This window comes from Girardinichthys multiradiatus, chromosome 3 (genome assembly GCF_021462225.1).
Source record: "Girardinichthys multiradiatus isolate DD_20200921_A chromosome 3, DD_fGirMul_XY1, whole genome shotgun sequence".
Taxonomy (NCBI): Eukaryota; Metazoa; Chordata; class Actinopteri; order Cyprinodontiformes; family Goodeidae; genus Girardinichthys; species Girardinichthys multiradiatus.
In genome coordinates, this window is record NC_061796.1 from 20,733,447 (window position 1) to 20,753,834 (window position 20,388).

At 39.9% G+C, this 20,388-nt stretch overlaps 1 protein-coding gene across 1 annotated transcript in view; it reads left to right on the forward strand.

The window, feature by feature from the left end:
• The window catches only part of LOC124866321 (vacuolar protein sorting-associated protein 13B-like), a 370,362-nt gene that overhangs the window by 282,767 nt on the left and 67,207 nt on the right, over positions 1 to 20,388 (forward strand). The window contains exons 39-41 of the mRNA XM_047362057.1: positions 10,702 to 10,904; positions 12,030 to 12,246; positions 14,772 to 14,956. Of these exons, the coding sequence (XP_047218013.1) occupies positions 10,702 to 10,904; positions 12,030 to 12,246; positions 14,772 to 14,956 (605 nt within the window). The remainder of the gene's footprint in view (positions 1 to 10,701; positions 10,905 to 12,029; positions 12,247 to 14,771; positions 14,957 to 20,388) is intronic.

Consider the following 20,388-nt stretch of genomic DNA (forward strand, 5'->3'; position numbering starts at 1 on the left):
GTTCGAGGTTATTCCTCTTTCTGACATATGCTCTTTTTGCTAAAGAGGCGGAGCCTGGTCTATGTGCGTGTCACAAACAACAACAAGGTAAAATGTACACATCAGCTAACTACAGTTTAGTGCAAATCGTTTATCTTATGCTTAAGACAGCAACCTGCCTTGAATGTGGAGGACAACCTGTAACCCAGCTTTACCTGCCTCTGATGTAGACTCATCTTGTGTTAGGAGTTTCAGAGATGGTGAGGAACTTTTTTTCCTGCTTCATTAATAACAGCTCTGCTCAGTTAAAGACAATTGCAGATTCCACGGCCTTACAATATTACTGACACGGTAACAAATCTTCAACCTTTTTTTTACTATTGTTTTTATAACTTCTTCCATGTGTCACAAGAGCCTAGGAACAAAATTCATTCATTAATTACAGGTAACTTTCAGAAATGAGACTGGTGCTAGTTTGCAGCAGCATTGATTGTTCTATGATATAGGAAAAAAAATTGTGCTGGTCACTGCTGAGATACTGAATGGATGCTTATCACATCTGCAGCCAGACAGGGTTTATAATTTTACTCTAGGCCTTGGTGGTGGTGTTTATTGTAAGTTAGTTTATGTTAATTCAGCAAATGAGACCTGTTTATGAAAGGTTATTGCTTTATTAAGGTAAATAATTGTGTATAATAAAATAGCCTTGTAGAATTTGCTGGCTTTGTGTTGTCATATTGAATCAAACTGAATCTCACTCTGTTTACCCTAAAATAAGTAAATCAAACCGCATCGTGACTAAGGGGTGAATCATATTATGTTTTCCATATTCGCATCTAGAATGAACAGGATCAAAGGCAGTCTAAATATATATGGTAAATGGTAAACAGATATAGCATATATATAGCGTATATAGCACTTTTTCCATTCAAACCAACCGCTGCATTCTAGAGCCACATTCACCAACTGGCACTCACAAACACGCACACATTCATACGCCGATACGCAGACCGTTAGGCAACTTGGGATTAAATGCCTTGCCCAGGGGCACATTGACATGTAACAGGAGGAAGCTAGAATCAAATCCACACATTTCAGATTGCAAGACAACTACTCTTCCCACTGAGCCACAGTCGCCTATATTGTATTTGCTACAGACATATTCACTTCCCTTTCCCATTTTGTCACATTACAAGAACAACTGTCTGTGTTTGTGTAATGGACTACAAGAGACTAGTGCATAGTTGTGAAGTAGAAGGAAAAAGAATGTTGAAAATTGTTTTTACAAATTTAAATCTGAAAAATGTGGCAAACATTTCCATACAAACCCCTCTACTCTGATACCCCTAAATAAAATAAATTGCAACCGACTGTCTTCAGAAGCCACCAAATTAGTGAATACAGATTGACTACTTGTAATTTAATATCAAGACAAATCTGTGAAAAGGTTTGTTAAGAGAACCTTAGTAATAAAACATCATTATGAAGGCTAAAGAACACGGTGGATTGGTCATTGAGAAAGAATACTGTTTTAAATACAAACAGTATTCCAATACATGGTTGTCTACCTAAACTAAGAGGCTGGGGAAGGACAGCAACAACCAGAGAAGCAACAAAGGCTACTATGGTAACACTGGAAGAGCTGCAGAGAGCTATAGCTCAGGTTGGATAAGCTGTAGACTTCAAAATGGTCCCAAAGTGTGGTCCACAAATACAGGTCCTTCTCAAAATATTAGCATATTGTGATAAAGTTCATTATTTTCCATAATGTCATGATGAAAATTTAACATTCATATATTTTAGATTCATTGCACACTAACTGAAATATTTCAGGTCTTTTATTGTCTTAATACAGATGATTTTGGCATACAGCTCATGAAAACCCAAAATTCCTATCTCACAAAATTAGCATATCATTAAAAGGGTCTCTAAACGAGCTATGAACCTAATCATCTGAATCAACGAGTTAACTCTAAACACCTGCAAAAGATTCCTGAGGCCTTTAAAACTCCCAGCCTGGTTCATCACTCAAAACCCCAATCATGGGTAAGACTGCCGACCTGACTGCTGTCCAGAAGGCCACTATTGACACCCTCAAGCAAGAGGGTAAGACACAGAAAGAAATTTCTGAACGAATAGGCTGTTCCCAGAGTGCTGTATCAAGGCACCTCAGTGGGAAGTCTGTGGGAAGGAAAAAGTGTGGCAGAAAATGCTGCACAACGAGAAGAGGTGACCGGACCCTGAGGAAGATTGTGGAGAAGGGCCGATTCCAGACCTTGGGGGACCTGCGGAAGCAGTGGACTGAGTCTGGAGTAGAAACATCCAGAGCCACCGTGCACAGGCGTGTGCAGGAAATGGGCTACAGGTGCTGCATTCCCCAGGTCAAGCCACTTTTGAACCAGAAACAGCGGCAGAAGCGCCTGACCTGGGCTACAGAGAAGCAGCACTGGACTGTTGCTCAGTGGTCCAAAGTACTTTTTTCGGATGAAAGCAAATTCTGCATGTCATTCGGAAATCAAGGTGCCAGAGTCTGGAGGAAGACTGGGGAGAAGGAAATGCCAAAATGCCAGAAGTCCAGTGTCAAGTACCCACAGTCAGTGATGGTCTGGGGTGTCGTGTCAGCTGCTGGTGTTGGTCCACTGTGTTTTATAAAGGGCAGGGTCAATGCAGCTAGCTATCAGGAGATTTTGGAGCACTTCATGCTTCCATCTGCTGAAAAGCTTTATGGAGATGAAGATTTCATTTTTCAGCACGACCTGGCACCTGCTCACAGTGCCAAAACCACTGGTAAATGGTTTACTGACCATGGTATCACTGTGCTCAGTTGGCCTGCCAACTCTCCTGACCTGAACCCCATAGAGAATCTGTGGGATATTGTGAAGAGAACGTTGAGAGACTCAAGACCCAACACTCTGGATGAGCTAAAGGCCGCTATCGAAGCATCCTGGGCCTCCATAAGACCTCAGCAGTGCCACAGGCTGATTGCCTCCATGCCACGCCGCATTGAAGCAGTCATTTCTGCAAAAGGATTCCCGACCAAGTATTGAGTGCATAACTGTACATGATTATTTGAAGGTTGACGTTTTTTGTATTAAAAACACTTTTCTTTTATTGGTCGGATGAAATATGCTAATTTTGTGAGATAGGAATTATGGGTTTTCATGAGCTGTATGCCAAAATCATCCGTATTAAGACAATAAAAGACCTGAAATATTTCAGTTAGTGTGCAATGAATCTAAAATATATGAATGTTAAATTTTCATCATTACATTATGGAAAATAATGAACTTTATCACAATATGCTAATATTTTGAGAAGGACCTGTATGTCTGGTAAAAAGCCATTTTTAAAAGAAAGCCATAAAATGTCTTGTTTGCAGTTTGTCCTAAGCCATGTAGGGGATGTGAGGAAGCTTTTCCTCAGCAGGGACAAGGAAGCTGGTCAGAGTTGATGAGATGATGGATGGAGCTAAAACCTGTGCAATTCTGGAAGAAAACCTGTTAGTGGCTGAAAAAGACTGGGGTGAAGGTTCACTTTCCAGCAGGACAATGGCCCTAAACATGCAGCCACAGCAACAATGGGATGGTTTAGATCAAAGCAAATGTTAGAATGACACAGTGCAGACCTAAAACCATTTTTCCTATTTTTATGTCAACACCTAGAATAATATATAAATTTCTCTCCAACTTACAATTAAGCACTGCATTTTGTTGTTCTGGGAAAATATTCCTAGTAAAATATACTGAAGTTTGTGGTTGTAGCATGACAACATGTATAAAAATGTAGGGGTATGAGTACATTAGCACTGCACTGCAGATGTTTGTTACTGAATATATAGCTTCTTCCTGTGAGGGCTTCACTAAATAATGTTTTCAGATTTACTAGCATTAAGGAAGACAAACTGTCTCCAGTTACACAGCCTGATCTCTGGTAACAATAGATGTATCTGCTGACTATTAGCCTTAACTGCACCAACTCCATCACTTACCACTCACCTGGATTTTTGTTATTTTTTTGCAAAGATAAAGGTCAGTTCTCTGTTCACAAAGGTTGAGCCTTTGAGCTGGCGTAATAAGTCAGAGGGAATTACCCCCTTGAGAGAGGCAGTACATGAGATGTTAGAAGAATGTAATATCACTACTGCTGCCACAGTGTGTATCACTACTGCTTCTGTTGTTCCTTTGCTGGTCCTTGGTGGTAGACGAAGACTAATGGGCCAAATCTTGAGCAGGCCTTAGGTTCATGTTTTCCTTTAAAGAAAAACAAAAGAGGCAAGAAAATGAGGGGATGCAACATAATTCAAGGGTTTTTAGATACGTCATTGAAAAGAGGTTTAGTGAAAGAATTGTAAGAGGGTAAAGGCAGTCTGAAAATACAATAGATGGGCTATTGAGGGTGAAATCAGGTTAAAAAAGTTGGTCGGTAGATAACACAGAGGGATAGATGGACAATGATATGAGATACACTGTAACACAGGACAGACAGGAAAATGGTATACTGCTCTGAGTGATCAGTAAGCAGAGTTTCTTCAGTTTATGTCATTACAATCACCCCATTCCAACCTAGCTTCATCAGTAACATCCATCCCCCTCGGTCCGTGAAACATCTGGGGCTCTGTTCCTGGTGTAGCAGCCCCTCAGCCAGGGGACAAGATGGAGAGAGCGGGGATTAGGTTGACAGTGAGGTGTGTTACTAGATCCTGTGTTAATGAAAAGCAAGTGGAAGCCCTGCATTCCTTGCTCCATCCATGGCTCACCACTCCCTAAGGTAGGGGGGCATTTATAGTTCAACAGAAGAGAGGAGGAGGGTGGGCAAAAGAAAGAGAACAGATGTCTATGAAACAGGACCCTCCCTAATATTTAGGCTCTCTCTCTTACTGTGCCCTTGACTTCTTTTTAACACATACATGGAAGCACGCTGGTGTTGGTACACGGTATTTGGAAATGCACGAGTGCAAAGCTTTTTCCTTGGTAGTTTGCTTCTGTGGACCCCCTGTTTCTTCATGGTGATTTGCTTCAGCAGATTTCTAAAGGAAAACTTCTTTTTGTGAATTAAAACACAAAGCTACTCATTTGTCATGTTTTTTAAATTTTCCAAACCACTTTTCAAAATTCTGATCATATGATTTGTTTGCTGAAAGAAACCTCCTCTCCTCCTGTATTTAATGTACTGGTCATAATCATTTGGGAAAGGTAAATCTGAAGGCGTCTGATAGCAACTATTAGTTCTCAATGCATCATTACAGGCAGAGACAGACACAGAGAGACAAAGTCTTGGTAATATGAGAGATGGTCCACAAATAAACATTTATCAGCCATTTTATTAGGTGCACCCTATTAATAATAGCTTAAACCCCCCTTTCTCTCCAGAACGTCTTAATTCTTCGTGGCACAGATTCATATGGGTGTTCGAGGCCACAAAATAGACTTTGGTCCGTTTTGACATGACGGCATTGCTAGCTGCTGCAGATTTGTCAGCTGCACATCCATGATGCAAACCTCCTGTCCCACTACATCCCAAAAAGTACTGGATATTGGATTGAGATGTGGTGAATCTGAATGCTTTTGGTGTACAGCGAACACATCACCATATTCAAGAAAACGGTTAGAGATGATTTGAGCTTTGTTACATAGTGCATTATCAACCTGGCAATAACCATCGGAAGATGAGAACACTTAGTAAAATCCCAGTACACTAGTTTATGCAGAATAAAATGGAATCATTTTATACTTTCTCCTCTCTTGGTTGTCTCCTTGTCTTCTACTCAGGTCTCGCATTTAAATAAAAAATTTAGCATTGAACACATATCTGTTATGCATACTTAGCTTGCGCCAGGCTCTTGTCATGAAAGCCATATGTTGCTCATCACCAATAATCAGGTCTGTATTTGTAATTGGCTGGATGACACACAGCTTCCTGCACTGTGCCATTTTGGCTGACAGTGTCCTCTTCTACAAAACCAGTTTCCTCTAGTGTCCTATGGTGGGCTTGTGGTGAGGGAATAGCATATTTCTGTGGTGAATGACAGCATATTACTGCCATTACTCTTAGCATCCCAGAAGGTCTTCAGGGACCTCCACTAGTTATGTAATGACTCGTTTAGGTTTCTGCTAATTGATACCAGTACATGGTGGGGTATAAATCAGCCAAGCAGTGGTCAGATAACGGCTGCCAAGGAGAAACCGACGTGGTAAATCAGTCTTCAATCCTATCTAATCTTACCCGGGTGTGTGCCATAGATGTATTTCACTTTAGGATGATTTCCAACCACCCTTTTCCCCACCACCCAGAAGGTGTCTCCACTGTTTGTTTTTTTTCACAATGTTAGCATTCATGGAGTATGTACATTAAGATTTGGTTGTTGACCAGCTATTACATTAACCATGCAGGTGTAATTTTTAGCAGTTATATTATATATGTATAGGTTTCCCAATAAATATGCACAATATCAGATGTCTTCGTGATGCATCACATACAGTGCTTTGCGAAAGTATTCGGCCCCCTTGAACTTTTCAACCTCTTGCCACATTTCAGGCTTCATACATAAAGATATCAAATTCTAATTTTTTGTGAAGAATCAACAAGTGGGACACAATCGTGAAGTGGAATGAAATTTATTGAATGTATCAAACTTTTTTAACAAATAAAAAACTGAAAAGTGGGGCGTGCAATATTATTCGGCCCCCTTGCGTTAATACTTTGTAGCCCCACCTTTGCTGCAATTACAGCTGCAAGTCGCTTGGGGTTTGTCTCTATCAGTTTTGCACATCGAGAGACTGAAATTCTTGCCCATTCTTCCTTGTAAAACAGCTGGAGCTCAGTGAGGTTGGATGGAGAGCGTTCATAAACAGCAAGTGATCATGGGCCTCTTGGCTGCATCTCTGATCAGTCTTCTCCTTGTTCAAGATGAAAGTTTAGAGGGACAGCCGGGTCTTGGTAGATTTGTAGTGGTCTGATACTCCTTCCATGTCAATATGATTGCTTGCACAGTGCTCCTTGGGATGTTTAAAGCTTGGGAAATCTTTTTGTATCCAAATCTGGCTTTAAACTTCTCCACAACAGTATCTCAGACCTGCCTGGTGTGTTCCTTGGTCTTCATGATGCTCTCTGTGCTTTGAACAGAACCCTGAGACAATCACAGAGCAGGTGCATTTATACGGATACTTGATTACACACAGGTGGATTCTATTTATCATCATCAGTCATTCGGGACAACATTGGATCATTCAGAGATCCTCACTGAACTTCTGGAGTGAGTTTGCTGCACTGAAAGTAAAGGAGCCGAATAATATTGCACGCCCCACTTTTCAGTTTTTATTTGTTAAAAACGTTTGACATATCCAATAAATTTCATTTCACTTCACGATTGTGTCCCACTTGTTGATTCTTCATAAAAAAAAATTATTTTATATCTTTATGTTTGAAGCCTGAAATGTGGCAAAAGGTTGAAAAGTTCAAGGGGGCCGAATACGTTCGCAAGGCACTGTATCTAAAATAGAATAAGACCTGCCATAGAAAAAGACAGATATGTGAACTATGTATTAAGGTAAAATAGAAAACTAAGAAGAGTAACCAACTTACTCCCTGTTTCTGGCCTATGTGACCTTGTAAGGTATTTAGCAGTCCTCTGATTAGTAACCACTTGTTCTCACTATTCCTAATGTGTTTGAAGGCAAGATGCTTTAAAAAGTTGTTGGACTTCATTTTTTTTCCTCTTATAAGCAATAGGATTTTTCCCTCATAATTTTAATTCCTACCTTTGCTTTTGTATATTTGTGTGTTGTGTTCAGCTGTAGCCTGTAAACCTTTTCCAAAAAACTTTACTGCATGGTGTAGTAGTGAGTAGTACTAAACAATCTTTGACACTTTGAAAGCCATAGTTTTTTTTCTAGAAATGCCAGTGCTCTCCTACAGTCGAAAAACATGCATATTAATGGTGAAGTTAACTGTTGCTTGTGTCAGTGTTGGCCCAGGGATGAACTTGTGACCTGTACATAGGCTCTAAACTGTCAAACTCTCCTAATCTATGGGATTAGAAAATTGATAAATATGGCAACAAGGCCAAACGTGCTACCTGCTTCTTCTGCAATAGTTTTGCGATTTGTCCTTTGTTTTGGTTGTTTATGTCTTTACATTCACTCCACTCCAACAGTAATGTCTTTTGGCTCTCTGTTGACACATCTTTAAGGACAAAGCTAGGGTGGCAGTTTGGTCATAGAAAGGAAAAACAGATATGGGGAGGATGGAGAATTAGCCTCGGACTATTATTTAGCTTGGAAGGAAGAATAAAGTTGGAAAAGGGATTCCCCCCATTAAAACCACTCCTAGTTTGGTTGATTGGAGCATGCTGGCTGCTGCTGCTGGCTTTCGCACCAGGATGCTGCGGTCAACTGAGCTGTAAATGACGCACAGTGAGACAGGAGAAAATGTTTTGCTGCTCATTGCGTGTGTGAGGGAGAATGTACGTGTGTGAGTATGTTTCCACTTGTTCACCTGGGTGTGAAGTCTGTTTGTTTTTACATCTGCATGTACAGTATGCAGCCATTTGGATGTACTTTTCTGTGTTTGCTTGTGTGCCAATGTGTGCCTTCACTTAACCTAAACTTGCTTATATATACATTTGTTAAAGATTCTCGATTAAACAAGCCAGTTTGGGAGTTCCCTTGGGCTGTCTAATAAATTCTGCCCATGAAAATAAGCCCAATGTCCAAAGTCCAATAAGTAATACAGCAATTGTGACTGTGCTGCATCACCAGGTAATTAACAGGTAAACTGCCAGCTTGTATCAACAGTGTTTTTCCTGAGAGAGATGAGTCAACCCAGTGTAATATTTCCCCCAGATTGTTTTACACAAGCAAAGCCCTCTTTCACTGGATTTCTCCTGTTGTGTTAGTGTGCTCTTATGTTTAAAAAGATGTTCTGAGTCAATCTACCAAGCCTGGAAATATCAGAGTATTCCTGTGTGTCATTTCATTATGTCATACATCACTTCTTTCTCAAACCCCTTTAGTTTGGTCTCTCGCACTTTTTCCCACCATCTTTGTCATTATCTGTTGATCTTGTCATTTATCACATCCTTCCTCAGTTCCTCCATATTCCTTTCCCTTCTCTCTCATGCCCTATTTATCCTCCTTTTACCCCGAGTGAACCCCAAGCCCAGCGTAGTCACTCGTTGCTGAAAACACTAAGGTTTAGCCATGTCCTGTATATGGGTATGAAAAGCAACCTTTTGGCTTTCCCTTCAGGGAAACTCATTCAGGTTTAACATATGTTTTTCTAATAAGTGGTCAATTTCCAATCACTGATTCCAGAAAGCTCTGATCTACCGACGCCAGTTTAAGATACCTTTTTTAGATACTTTTTTTAACTTTCTGGAATGTTTATTCGTACTCGCAGTCTTCCGCTTCATCCGGGACCGGGACCCGTCACCAAGAGCCTGTTTCTCATGGGACACCCTACCAGGGGTACTTAAGCCCCAGACAACATTGCCTCTAGGATCATTCGAGCACTCAAAACCCCTCCACCACGTTAAGGTGGCGGTTCAAGACGGGGTCCTAGGGAAGAAAGGGTCCTACCCCAAGAAGGGGTTTATTATCTTATAAACAATTTTTATAGGAAAATAAAACATGTTGGGTTTCATGCTGTACACACGAAAACCAACTAAAAAGAACGACAACTTATCTCATTTACTGTTTTTGAATGTAGATTTATTTTTCATGTTCCTGTTATTAGCTAAAGTCTCACTTTCTGTCTTCTGTAGCTGACATACCTACATAGAAGTTAGTTTTCTTTCTAGAAGCATCTTATAGCTTTTGTGCTTTCATGTCATTTTAAAACACCTAACTGATACAGAAAATAGCTAATACTGATTCTTCCTTCCTCAGTAACAACTTCTAAACTGAAGAGTGTTATTGTCAGCAAATTGAACTTCTTTTCGGCAGTTCAGAACTACCATATTCTTGACAAAGTCATTCATTGTCTCTTTATATACTCTTTAAAAGTCTTATTTTTGATTAAAGACTAAAGGGAACATAATTTGTTTGCTCTCTTGACAATTTTCATCTCTTAGTTGGATGTAGGTATTTTCTTTTACTCATTATTGTCTCTTGGGGAAACCTTATATAGTTTGCAAATTCACCCCATAGCTTACATCTGAAAAGTGAAGATGGTGAATCCCTCTAATTAAAAAAGGCTAGGATAGTATTAATCATCTGTAAGATAAGGTTTCTAAATGAACTTATCCTTCTATATTTTTACTTGAGCAGATTAGTTCTCTTCTGTTTGCAGCTTCAAGCAGTTTCAGTCTCCTGATTTGTATTGGCAGAAGAAAAACCGTCAGCATTGTGAAGCATTGGTTTTTTTAATCAAAATGACAAAACAAACCACTGTTTTTTTGTTACCTTCTGATTCTTGCTGATTGAGTGGATGTTTAGTTGTTCACTGGATCACATCAGTCTTTTTATGCTGTCATCAAGGCTTTCTTCATTTCAGTGAGTCACATTTTATATCCAGTGGTGGCACATTCATTCAGGTTGTTATAATAGGACCACTTTGTTAGCACAGAACCAATACTGTAAGCTGTAAAAACTGCCCATAATTTTTGCAAATTTATTAACGGACTTTGTGGGTATGCTGGGTCAAAAGTTAAAATCTGAACTTTACTGACAATCTTTTCCCCAACATAGATTTTAGTAAATGATTGTGTTCCAATTTTCTCCTCAGACCCAGTTGAGTCTGCCTCTGTGCTGCTGACGGTGAAAGATGTGCTGGTAAAAACAGGACTAAGGGACCGGGCCCATGTGTTCCTGGGACCATTTTCCTGCCACAGCTCCCTGGAAGCTCGATGGTGCCGGCACAGCGGCAGCCCTGGACCAGAGCCCAGCCCCCCTAAACTGCTTCTGGACCTGAAGGGAGGTCTGCTGCAGGTTTGTGTGCCTATGACATCAGTTCATCTCCTTCAATCATAAGATTTATTTTCCACCCTGACTGCAGCTCATGGGGGTTTAGGGCTAGATCAGTGCCTCTGCACCTGGTAGAAAGTGAGAGTGAGTGCGAGTCTTTCCCAAAATTTTTCTGTGAGGTTATTCTAGCTAGAACCACCTTCTTTTCAAAAGATAACTCAAATTCACAAGCTGACAACTCTTAAATCTGCTGCTGCATTTTTATTTCTATAGTGGCTTCTGTCTTTATAGGACTGAAGTGGTGACTTTAGTTTTGTGTCACATCTTCTGGATAAGTAGTGGAATATTCTCAGTCTATTTATAGTGTGAGGTTATCATATGTTTCTGTCCTGTGAGAAGTTGCATAATGCACACGCTGAAAAGTCCCTTTTCAATGTGACTAACTGTTCACATTTTTCTCTAAGTAATATTCCACATTACTTCCACAGGGGGAACACCCTTGCTCATGTTCAGGTTTCCTTAATGCTTTTATTGCATGTCCATTAACAGGAAAATCACTTCCAACTCAACACTTAATATGTAATCATACATTTCCCTCTCCAAATGTTACAGTTTGTGGTGTTTTGATCAATAGCTGTACCAAAACCACTGGAATTCCTTCCGATTTTTTCTGTTGGAGGTCTGTTTCCAAAAACCTGGGGGAAAAAATCCCCAAATTTTCCTGTCTTTAGCATTTAGTTACAACCCACTCTTACAAGTTAGTAAGTGGTGGGCCAGTACGCAGGCAGCTGTGTGTGTGAAGTCCTTGACTCAAAGATTCCTAATCCTCAGTTCAAATCTCAGGCACATTCACTTTGATGGAGCATAGGAAGGGGAATGCCATGGTTGAATAAGGAGAATATCAGGCTGTGTTGTGTAATCTCAGTGAGGTTGTGAAAGGGCGATGTGGAGGCCAACCCTGACGGCTTGACTTCTTGATCTAGCAAGGGAAGGGATTCTCCTGATCCATGTTTTATAAACATAAATATAAGTCAGGTTATTCAACAACTTTGATTTTCAGGAGAACTCCCTTTCTTTCTTCGATGTCAAAGTTTATATATTGGCATTCTTTTCACAGCTGACCACCTCTCTCATTTTCTTTCCCAACAGGTTTTTTGGGGCCAGGAACATTTGAACTGCCTGATGCTGGTGGAAGAGCATCTTCGTAACTACCTCCATCTCCACAAAGAGGATTCAAACAATAGCTGGTCTAAGGGAAAGGCCTGCCATACCCAGCCTCCTCCTTCTCCTGTCGCTCCGTCTCCTAGGGCAGAGCACAGCTCAGATGACTTGCGCACAGGAAACTTTCAGTATATTCAGGACTCAGGTGAATGTTTATACAGTATACAATAATGGTAAAGTGCCGTGCAAAAGCCTTTATACTCTTTGAAACTCTTCACATTTTTTAAGGTTATAACCCAGTTTTATCTTTTTTGTTTGGATTTCATGTTATGTGAAGCGGTTTTTAAGAGAGCATCGTGGATGCAGTTTTCAAGTCTTGTCAGAGATCATGCATTGGATTTAGATCTTGACTTTGACTGGGCCATTCTAATATGAATGAATATTTTTTGATCTAAGTAGTTCTGGCTGGATGTTTAACGTTGTTGTCGGTAGGGATGTTGTTGTCAGAAGTGATGTGCATCATTTAGTTTATACCTCACATAGCGTTTTGTTTGTAGACCAAAAAGTGCAACATTGGTCTCATCTGACCAGAGCAACTTCTTCCACTCGTTTGCTGTGTTCCCTGCACGGCTTATTTTCAACCATAGCTTTCTTTTTGCCACTCTTCCAGAAAGGCCAGACCTTTGGTGTGGCCTGCTCATAGATTTCCTTTCAACAGATGAACCTTCATTTCACTTAACAGCCTCAGTAGGTATCCTGCATTGTTCAGGAGTCGTCATGTTCTATTGCCCAGCATATTACATTTTTAAACAAAGATTCCTAATTATTATTACTTTTAAAGAACCTGAGCAAACTAAATATAAAGAAGTTAAAAGTCACTTGAGATGCACATTAGCCTAAAACAGAATAGGATCAAAGCTCTCTTTTAAAAGAAGTTTCATCAAGCATGTCCGCCTGTTTCCACTCTAAGTAACTTTATGTTTATTCCCTTTCTTTGTGCTTTGTGTGCGCACACAGAGACAGACACTCACAGCAACATACACAGAGGATCAAACTTCTCTCTGGCTGAAGACCAGCCATGCACTCTGTCAGCTGTGGTTGAGTCTTTGTTTGTTGCACTGTTCCACTGCTCTTTGATGCATTTAATATTCTGGCTGAGGCTGAAGATCGTACAGTGGTGAACTGGAACCAAGAGGACAGTCTGTCTGCAACATGTTGTCAACAGTGAGAAAAGTCAGTGCCCCAAAAGTACAGAGACAGGCTATTGGTCCCCCAGGGTCTAATTCAAGAATGGCTGGGCTACATGAACAGAGTGTAAATGAAAGGTGGTTAAAGAGAATGGGAAGAGTCACTGTCTCACTCACCCTCTGAGTGAAACAGTGACTCACTTACCCTTAGGAGTAGAGTAAACACAAGCAAAGCTTTGTTTTTTTCATCCATCCACATTTGTTTTAACTAATCTGAAGTTACCAGTGAAAAGGCCTTATTTCTTGGCATAAAGAAGAATAATAGCCACAGGTAGAGTGGGTGTTTGCACCCCAGGGGTCAGACAAAGCAGCAGTTCTCTGTTTGCCTTTTTTCCTTTTTCCTGAATAAACATGAATCCCAAACAGCAGCTAAGATGTAAGTCAAACATTACTCTGGAGTTTAGATCCTGTGTTCTCCAGCTGTTGCAGGTGCTTGGCACAGTTTAATCAATATATGTTTACAGAATAGAAAAAATGTTTACTAAGGTACTTTGTTTATGCAGTGTCTGACACACATAAACATTCAGAAAATGCAGAAACAGGGTTTCCACATTTCTTTTTTCTTATTTGCAGCACCATGTGAGAGTCTTGACTAATCATTAACGTGAGTCATTTCCAAAGAAAGCAGGAAATAGAAGCAGTTTGTAAAACTATTCAACCAGAAAACCAAATAAAATATTTAAGATGTAGTATTTACGTTTGTACAATTAAAACTTTAGGTTAATTGTATATCTTTGCCACGATTGTCCTTATTCCCATGTACAGCCTGAAATTACAGAGTTGAGCTTTCTTTACTTCCTTGATGTAGGCATTAGGAAAACCTCCCGTGCTTCTTTGTGTACGGTCCAAACCTTATGTGACACAAGGTTCTACACTGTCAGTAATGTTGAAATCTGTGCTCAGCAGAGGGCTACCTGCAATTGATGGTGTTTCAGAGTGTGTATTTTCAGTTTATTATACCTTTAAAGGTTTGGCAGTCTGTAAAGGATCATTGTTATGCTGAAGAATGAAGCTGATGTAAAAAAAAGTTACTTTCCAGTTCGTTTTCACTTTTAGATTCGGACCATTTTGACATAATTGACCACCACTTGGCCCAATTCATAGCATAGCCTCAATCTTTACTGATTACTGTAGAAAGTCAAAGTTCATTGACATATATACTAAAGTTTAGTTCTTGACTATGTGAGAACTATTGCATCTGATCTTTTCCCCCTCCAGTTTTGTGTAAGTTGACATACATGTATCTTCTCTCACCATTTTTTCTCTCTACCATTTTTATCTATGTGGCCATTAATACTATTTTTTGTGTGTCATTGACAAACAGTAGAGTCAACCACAATAGGGTAAAGTCTGAACTGATGGACCTGGGACATCTCTCAGATCTCCAGTTTTTTCCTTGCTGTTTAATGATTATAGTTTTTCAGTTTTTTGTGTTTATTCTGGCACAATCAGTGTGTGTTATAGATATTATATTATGTTTCAGGATCACAGAAACTGCCAGGACCCCATGAGGTGGTGTTTTACAGTGAGACAGAAGACAACCCAGGAGTGATGCTGTGGAGATACCCTGAACCCCGTGTCCTTACGTTTGTCAGGATAACGCCTGTCCCCTTCAACACCACTGAGGACCCTGAAATAAGTACGGCTTACTTGGGAGATGTCCTGCAGGTAGTATGAACTCACATGCATCACCAACACAAACACTCGTCTTCCCTGTCTCTGATTTTCTTTTGAAACCCGTGTCTTTTTTACTCTAAAACTCCAACAAACCGAGGCTCGTGATTTATCAAGCAGCTACATGTTGCATGTATGTCTTTATTGCTTCAGTTGTATTGGGATGTCTGCAGCTAGACTGGGGTTATGAGATGTAAGACGAGAAGAGAATCCACACATCCCTCTCTCCCAGATCCCTGCCTAACATCACCTGCACTGAAAGAGAAGTAAACGGTTTTAGATCTGGGCTGTATGCCATTGTGATTCCCTTGTCAGGAGTCATATTACTGAATGACCGAGACCTCTGCTGTCTCTCCAAACTTGTAATACACGCTCACACAGCTGTGGAAGTCGTTCCATGCTCTGGTGTGAATAGCCAGGTGTCTTCAACCCCAGATGAGGTTATATTTTGGCAGGTTGTTGTAGCTACTGAGCCTGGAGGGCCTCGGTGGGGGTTGGAACATCCTTGTTTTCCTCCGATCACTCATCTCCTGTCTTTCTCCTGCCTCACTGTCCAGATAATTGCTTTAAATAAAGAATGGACCCCAATTTGTTCTTTTAAACTCCTCTCCATACGTTATTCTTTCCCTGAAGCCATAACATGATTCGGTCATAGCAACAGTTAGACACATTTTTTTACCTTCCAGTTTAGTAACTTTCCTTCTTAGCATTGTTCCGTATGTAAATCATGTTTTTTCAATTTAAGAAATGCCATTCTTATTGTTCTATTTATCTTATTGTTATTGCTGAATTCGACTTTATTTAAAAGGAGCAGCTGTAGACCAAGAGATGATTTATCCACATCTGGATTATTGCGATATGATACAAGAATTCATTCAAAACATAAAAAAAAAATTTTGTTAGAATAAAACAGTACATTGTTGAAATAATATATTGTTTCTCAGTGGGTTTGACAGTTAAGGAGTACAATTTAACAAACAAAGTTTTGGTTGTCATTGCTTATTTATTAATATTTATGGATGTGTTGTTATTAAAGTTCATATTATTTATAACACAGTGACTTGATTTTATTATTTTGTCCTAAAGAAAAAGACAGTCCCAATTTTATGGGTTTTTCTGCACTTTTATAGCTATTTGTACATAAAATGATCAGTCCTTAATGTTAAGTTACATTCCCTCATTCTTTTCCTTCTGCTCTTCATCATCACTTATCTCCCTCATTCTTGTCGGACTCCCACAGTCATTCCACCTACAGTGCAGATGTTCACTCTGTTTATGTGTGCCGGCCCCAGGAGAGGAAGGACATTAGAAGGTGCTGCAGCTGTGTGACTTTTGAGCGAGGCCCCCACAGCTGTAAAGACTGCAGTGAGCAAAACGCTGAAGCCTCCTGATTGGCCACATATTGAGTTACAGTAGAGAATGAAGGGAGCTGATGTGTTTAGAAGTGGGAGGCATCAAAGATGTAGTTATAGACAGTAAGGATAAGATTAGGTTGAGTAATGTGAGTTGATAAAAGGAAGGAAGAGCTGAAGAGATAAAGATTCAGTGGAGGGGGTTGAAAAAACACTTATTTGTTGTCTTCTCCCAGGCCAACGGAGGTCTTGGAGTACCAGAGTAATTAGACAGAGATGTTTTTCACTTACCAATGACATTTTAAACAGATTAAATTTGACTTTGTCTTTCCTGGCTGATGATGTAGTGTGCAAATACCTCACCATACACACAAAAACATCTGCAGCATTGAAACAGTATAGCGCCCGTCTTGCTTCATCATTTGTTTATAGTCTAACTGCAGTCTCAGGTAAACCTAACCAACATGCTTGGTATGGATGTCCACATATCAGCAGCAGGAAGATTGGAAATACAGTTTGATTAACACGTGGTTTGCGTATGTTTCTTCTCTTGTCATCTGTCAAAGAGTTATCACATGTGACAGGACTGTTGAATGGAATCAAATAATGGGCGTGTAAATGGTATGGTGCTGAAAAGATGACACTCCAGGCACACAGCTATTACTGAAAGCACTTAATATGGGAATTAAAAGCAGATATCTGGAGACTTTTTTGAGTGAGGCAACATTAACTAATTAGGGAAATAGGCATCATTGTGTTTGAGAACTAAGAAATTAATTAATAAATAATAAACTTAGTTGTGCGAGTCTGGAACCAAAGAAGGATCCAGTGTCAGGTGTCAGTCATGAGTCAGCTACCTCATTGTATGTGTTATATCCCTGTACACATCCAAACCATGCTTTTAAGATGTCTTGTTTGTTATGTAGCCTTTATGCTATTAGAGAGGTGGGTATGTGGCAAAAGAAAAGCTGGGAACATTAAACATAGTTTCCAGTGCATCACATTAAACCAGTATTTCCACCCTTTCCACTATTCTACATTTTGTGATATTATAGCAACATTTTATTTGGGATTTAATGTAATAAACAAACACAAACTGGTGCATAACTGTGAGGAAAATGATATAGTTCATCCATCCATTATCTATACCCACTTATTCTTGCAGGGTTGGGGGGTTGGGGGGCTAGCAGTCTTTAGGCAAGAGGCTGGTTATACCCTGGATAGGTCAGAGGGCACCAATTTTAAAATAACAATCTGAAAACTGTGGCGTTCATTTTTATTCTGCCCACATTACTTAATACTTTGTAGAACAAGCTTTTGTAGCCATTACAGCTGCAAGTACTTTCATCCTAATAGGTAAATCAGCAGATTTTCTCACACCGTATTTCTTAAAAACGAGCCTATTTATTTGTTTTCTTCTTCTACTCATGAACTGACTTATCCTTTTCTTAATTGTGGTGTTTGTTTTGTGCCTGTCACCGTATTCCAAGCTGAAGACAACATCCTTGCAGTGAAACATAGTGGTGATAGCATCATGCTGTGGGGATTATTTTCTTCAGTAGCGACAGGGAAGCTGATCAGAGCATTGAACACCAGGTAATCCCAGAGGGGAAAAAAAGTTAGAGGGTACAAAAGACTGGAGACTGGGGTGGAGCGATCCTCAGGCCAGATTCATTCCTCCCAGTTCACTCACTTTATAACTACATTAATCTCAAATCATACTTGTTCTACATAATTTAATAGAACTGCACTTTTTTCCTTCATAAGAGTTATGATATTGCCTTGTAGTTCTTTAGATCTCAGACTGAACTAATTTCAGTTCCTATAAACCAATGATTACTGATCCCCTTTTTAAATTGATGAAGGTCTAAAAAGTCGAGAAAGAGTCCATAACATTACACACACAGTAGTAGCTGGGTAGCTCCAGTGAAATGTCATCTTTTTAACATCGGGTCTGTGCAGAGAGGGAACCTGAAAAAGAAACGGCACTCAGAATTTCTCAGGCCTATACTATTACCATGTAGCCATTTGAAGGTGGAAATATACATGATAGATGTGGAGAAATGGAAACTGTGAAGGTAAGGAAAGGGACATAATCTGTAATAAAGAGAGAGGAAATTAGCATTAAACTGGCTGGTCATTCCTTGTAATTTAGACAGTATGTTTTCTTTGATTTATTATAAGTGGAGTCAGATGGATTGCACATGAACAGTTAAATGGACACTCGTTTTTTTGTGCCACTGAACCTCCTTGTCACCTGTTTTTTCTGTTTTTGTTATTCTTGACACTGGCTGTCCTGTGTTGTAGTTTTTCTCTCAGCCATGTGTAAAAGATGAGCAGGAGAGGGGCTGAATGGGGGGTTTCACTCCTTGCCTTGCTGCTTGCTTGTCCCCAGTGTAGATCATATTAACATTTTATAAAATCAAGATTTCCTGCATTTAAATAGTTGTGGTTTCCCAACTGGTTCCAGTATCTCAAAGGGGGAATTCAAACCTCCTTCCATTACTCAAAGTCAAATTGCTGCCCGTGCAGCTTTTTGTATATAGTATAAAGGGAGGAAAAGCAATGTGTTAGCTTGCTGGGGTTCAGCTTAAAACCAACAGATAGACAGGTTTCCACCTGTAGAGTGTGTTCAAGTTATCCCAGGTGTGAGCATCCAATGGAGTAAACACCGTCCAGCTTTGGGAAGCAGGACGGGATGGATGGAGACAGAGCAACAGCCTGAGTTTATAAAACAAGTGCAATGTACATTCTGTTCTCATTTGGATGACTTTTACCCACGCCAGCTTTGTCCAGTGTGCAAATGGGTTAATGTTATCATCCACATGCTGTTCAAAAAAGTTTCCAAATTGCTATGACATCTTCATACAAACCTGACCCCATCTGCTCCCCTGCTGCTGATTTTTATGCATGGCAGTGTTATGATTGCCTTTCATGTGCCAGCTAGGCTCTGTTGCAATCGAGGCCCTGCTAGGCCTGAGACGGATATCATAAAAGTGTCCTGCGCTGATCCAGCCACCTGCAGCTAGAACCGTTTCTTGAGCTGCTGTTTCTGTCATGTTTTTAGGAGAAACACACATCTACCACCACACTTACCGCCTATGATTGATGTATGCTTTTTATCCAGTTTGTAACGATACCATGTTGTCAGGAGTTGGAATCGGATGTGACATTGTGGGATATGTCACTTCAGATAAACGCATTCAACCAGAATGTGCAAGATTGTGTCGTAGCCAAGATAACTATTATTTTAAGAAGGACAGTGCTCAAGCAGACCTGCCTAGTCCCAACTAATGCATTGTACAAATAAAAGACTTTCCATGTGGTTAATTTGATCTGGAGTTTCTACACCTCATCCACCAAAAACTCTACTTCTTTTCCAGTTTCCAGTTTGGCTTTAATAAGGAAAAAAAACTGGAAAAATAATAGCTTGAAGACCTCAGCGTGGGCTTATTCCTGATTTTCCACACTGATTAACGTTAACGTATATCAGCCCATATGAGACAGCATAGCTGGAGTCATATTCAGAACAATTTTCGTTGCATTTGCTGCATAAACATTTGCTCAAGACATTGTCAATTCAATTTGTCTTCTAGCTGATAGGTAGCTTGCTGTGGATTTTTTAGGCATATAGGCATCAGTGAAATAACATAATAGCAGTGTTGATATTGTTAATAAAAATAATGGGACACAATGATGTGGTTGTCGGCAGCCACGGTCTCAGAGTGAGCTGAGGGAGTCTTCAGTTGCAGAAACATTTTTGAAATTCAGCAGCAATCACACTTTGGCCAAACTCAAAACTTGAAATAATTTCTTTCTGTTGTGTATTTGCTTTAGAGCGCATGCCTTTAGTTAACCTTCTGTGGAACTGCGATTGTTCAAACAGATCCAGAAAAATAAATCTCACCACATTTGGTAGGTTGTAGTTTTTCCTAAACAGAGCTGGGTGTCAGAAATGAAAAGATTTATGTGAGCTGCCAACACTTCTGAATCTTAAAAATATTTGTAAACAGTTTGGAATATTTAACTACTTAAAAGTTCCTCAACAAGGTTCTCAAGGCCTTTGAACCACCC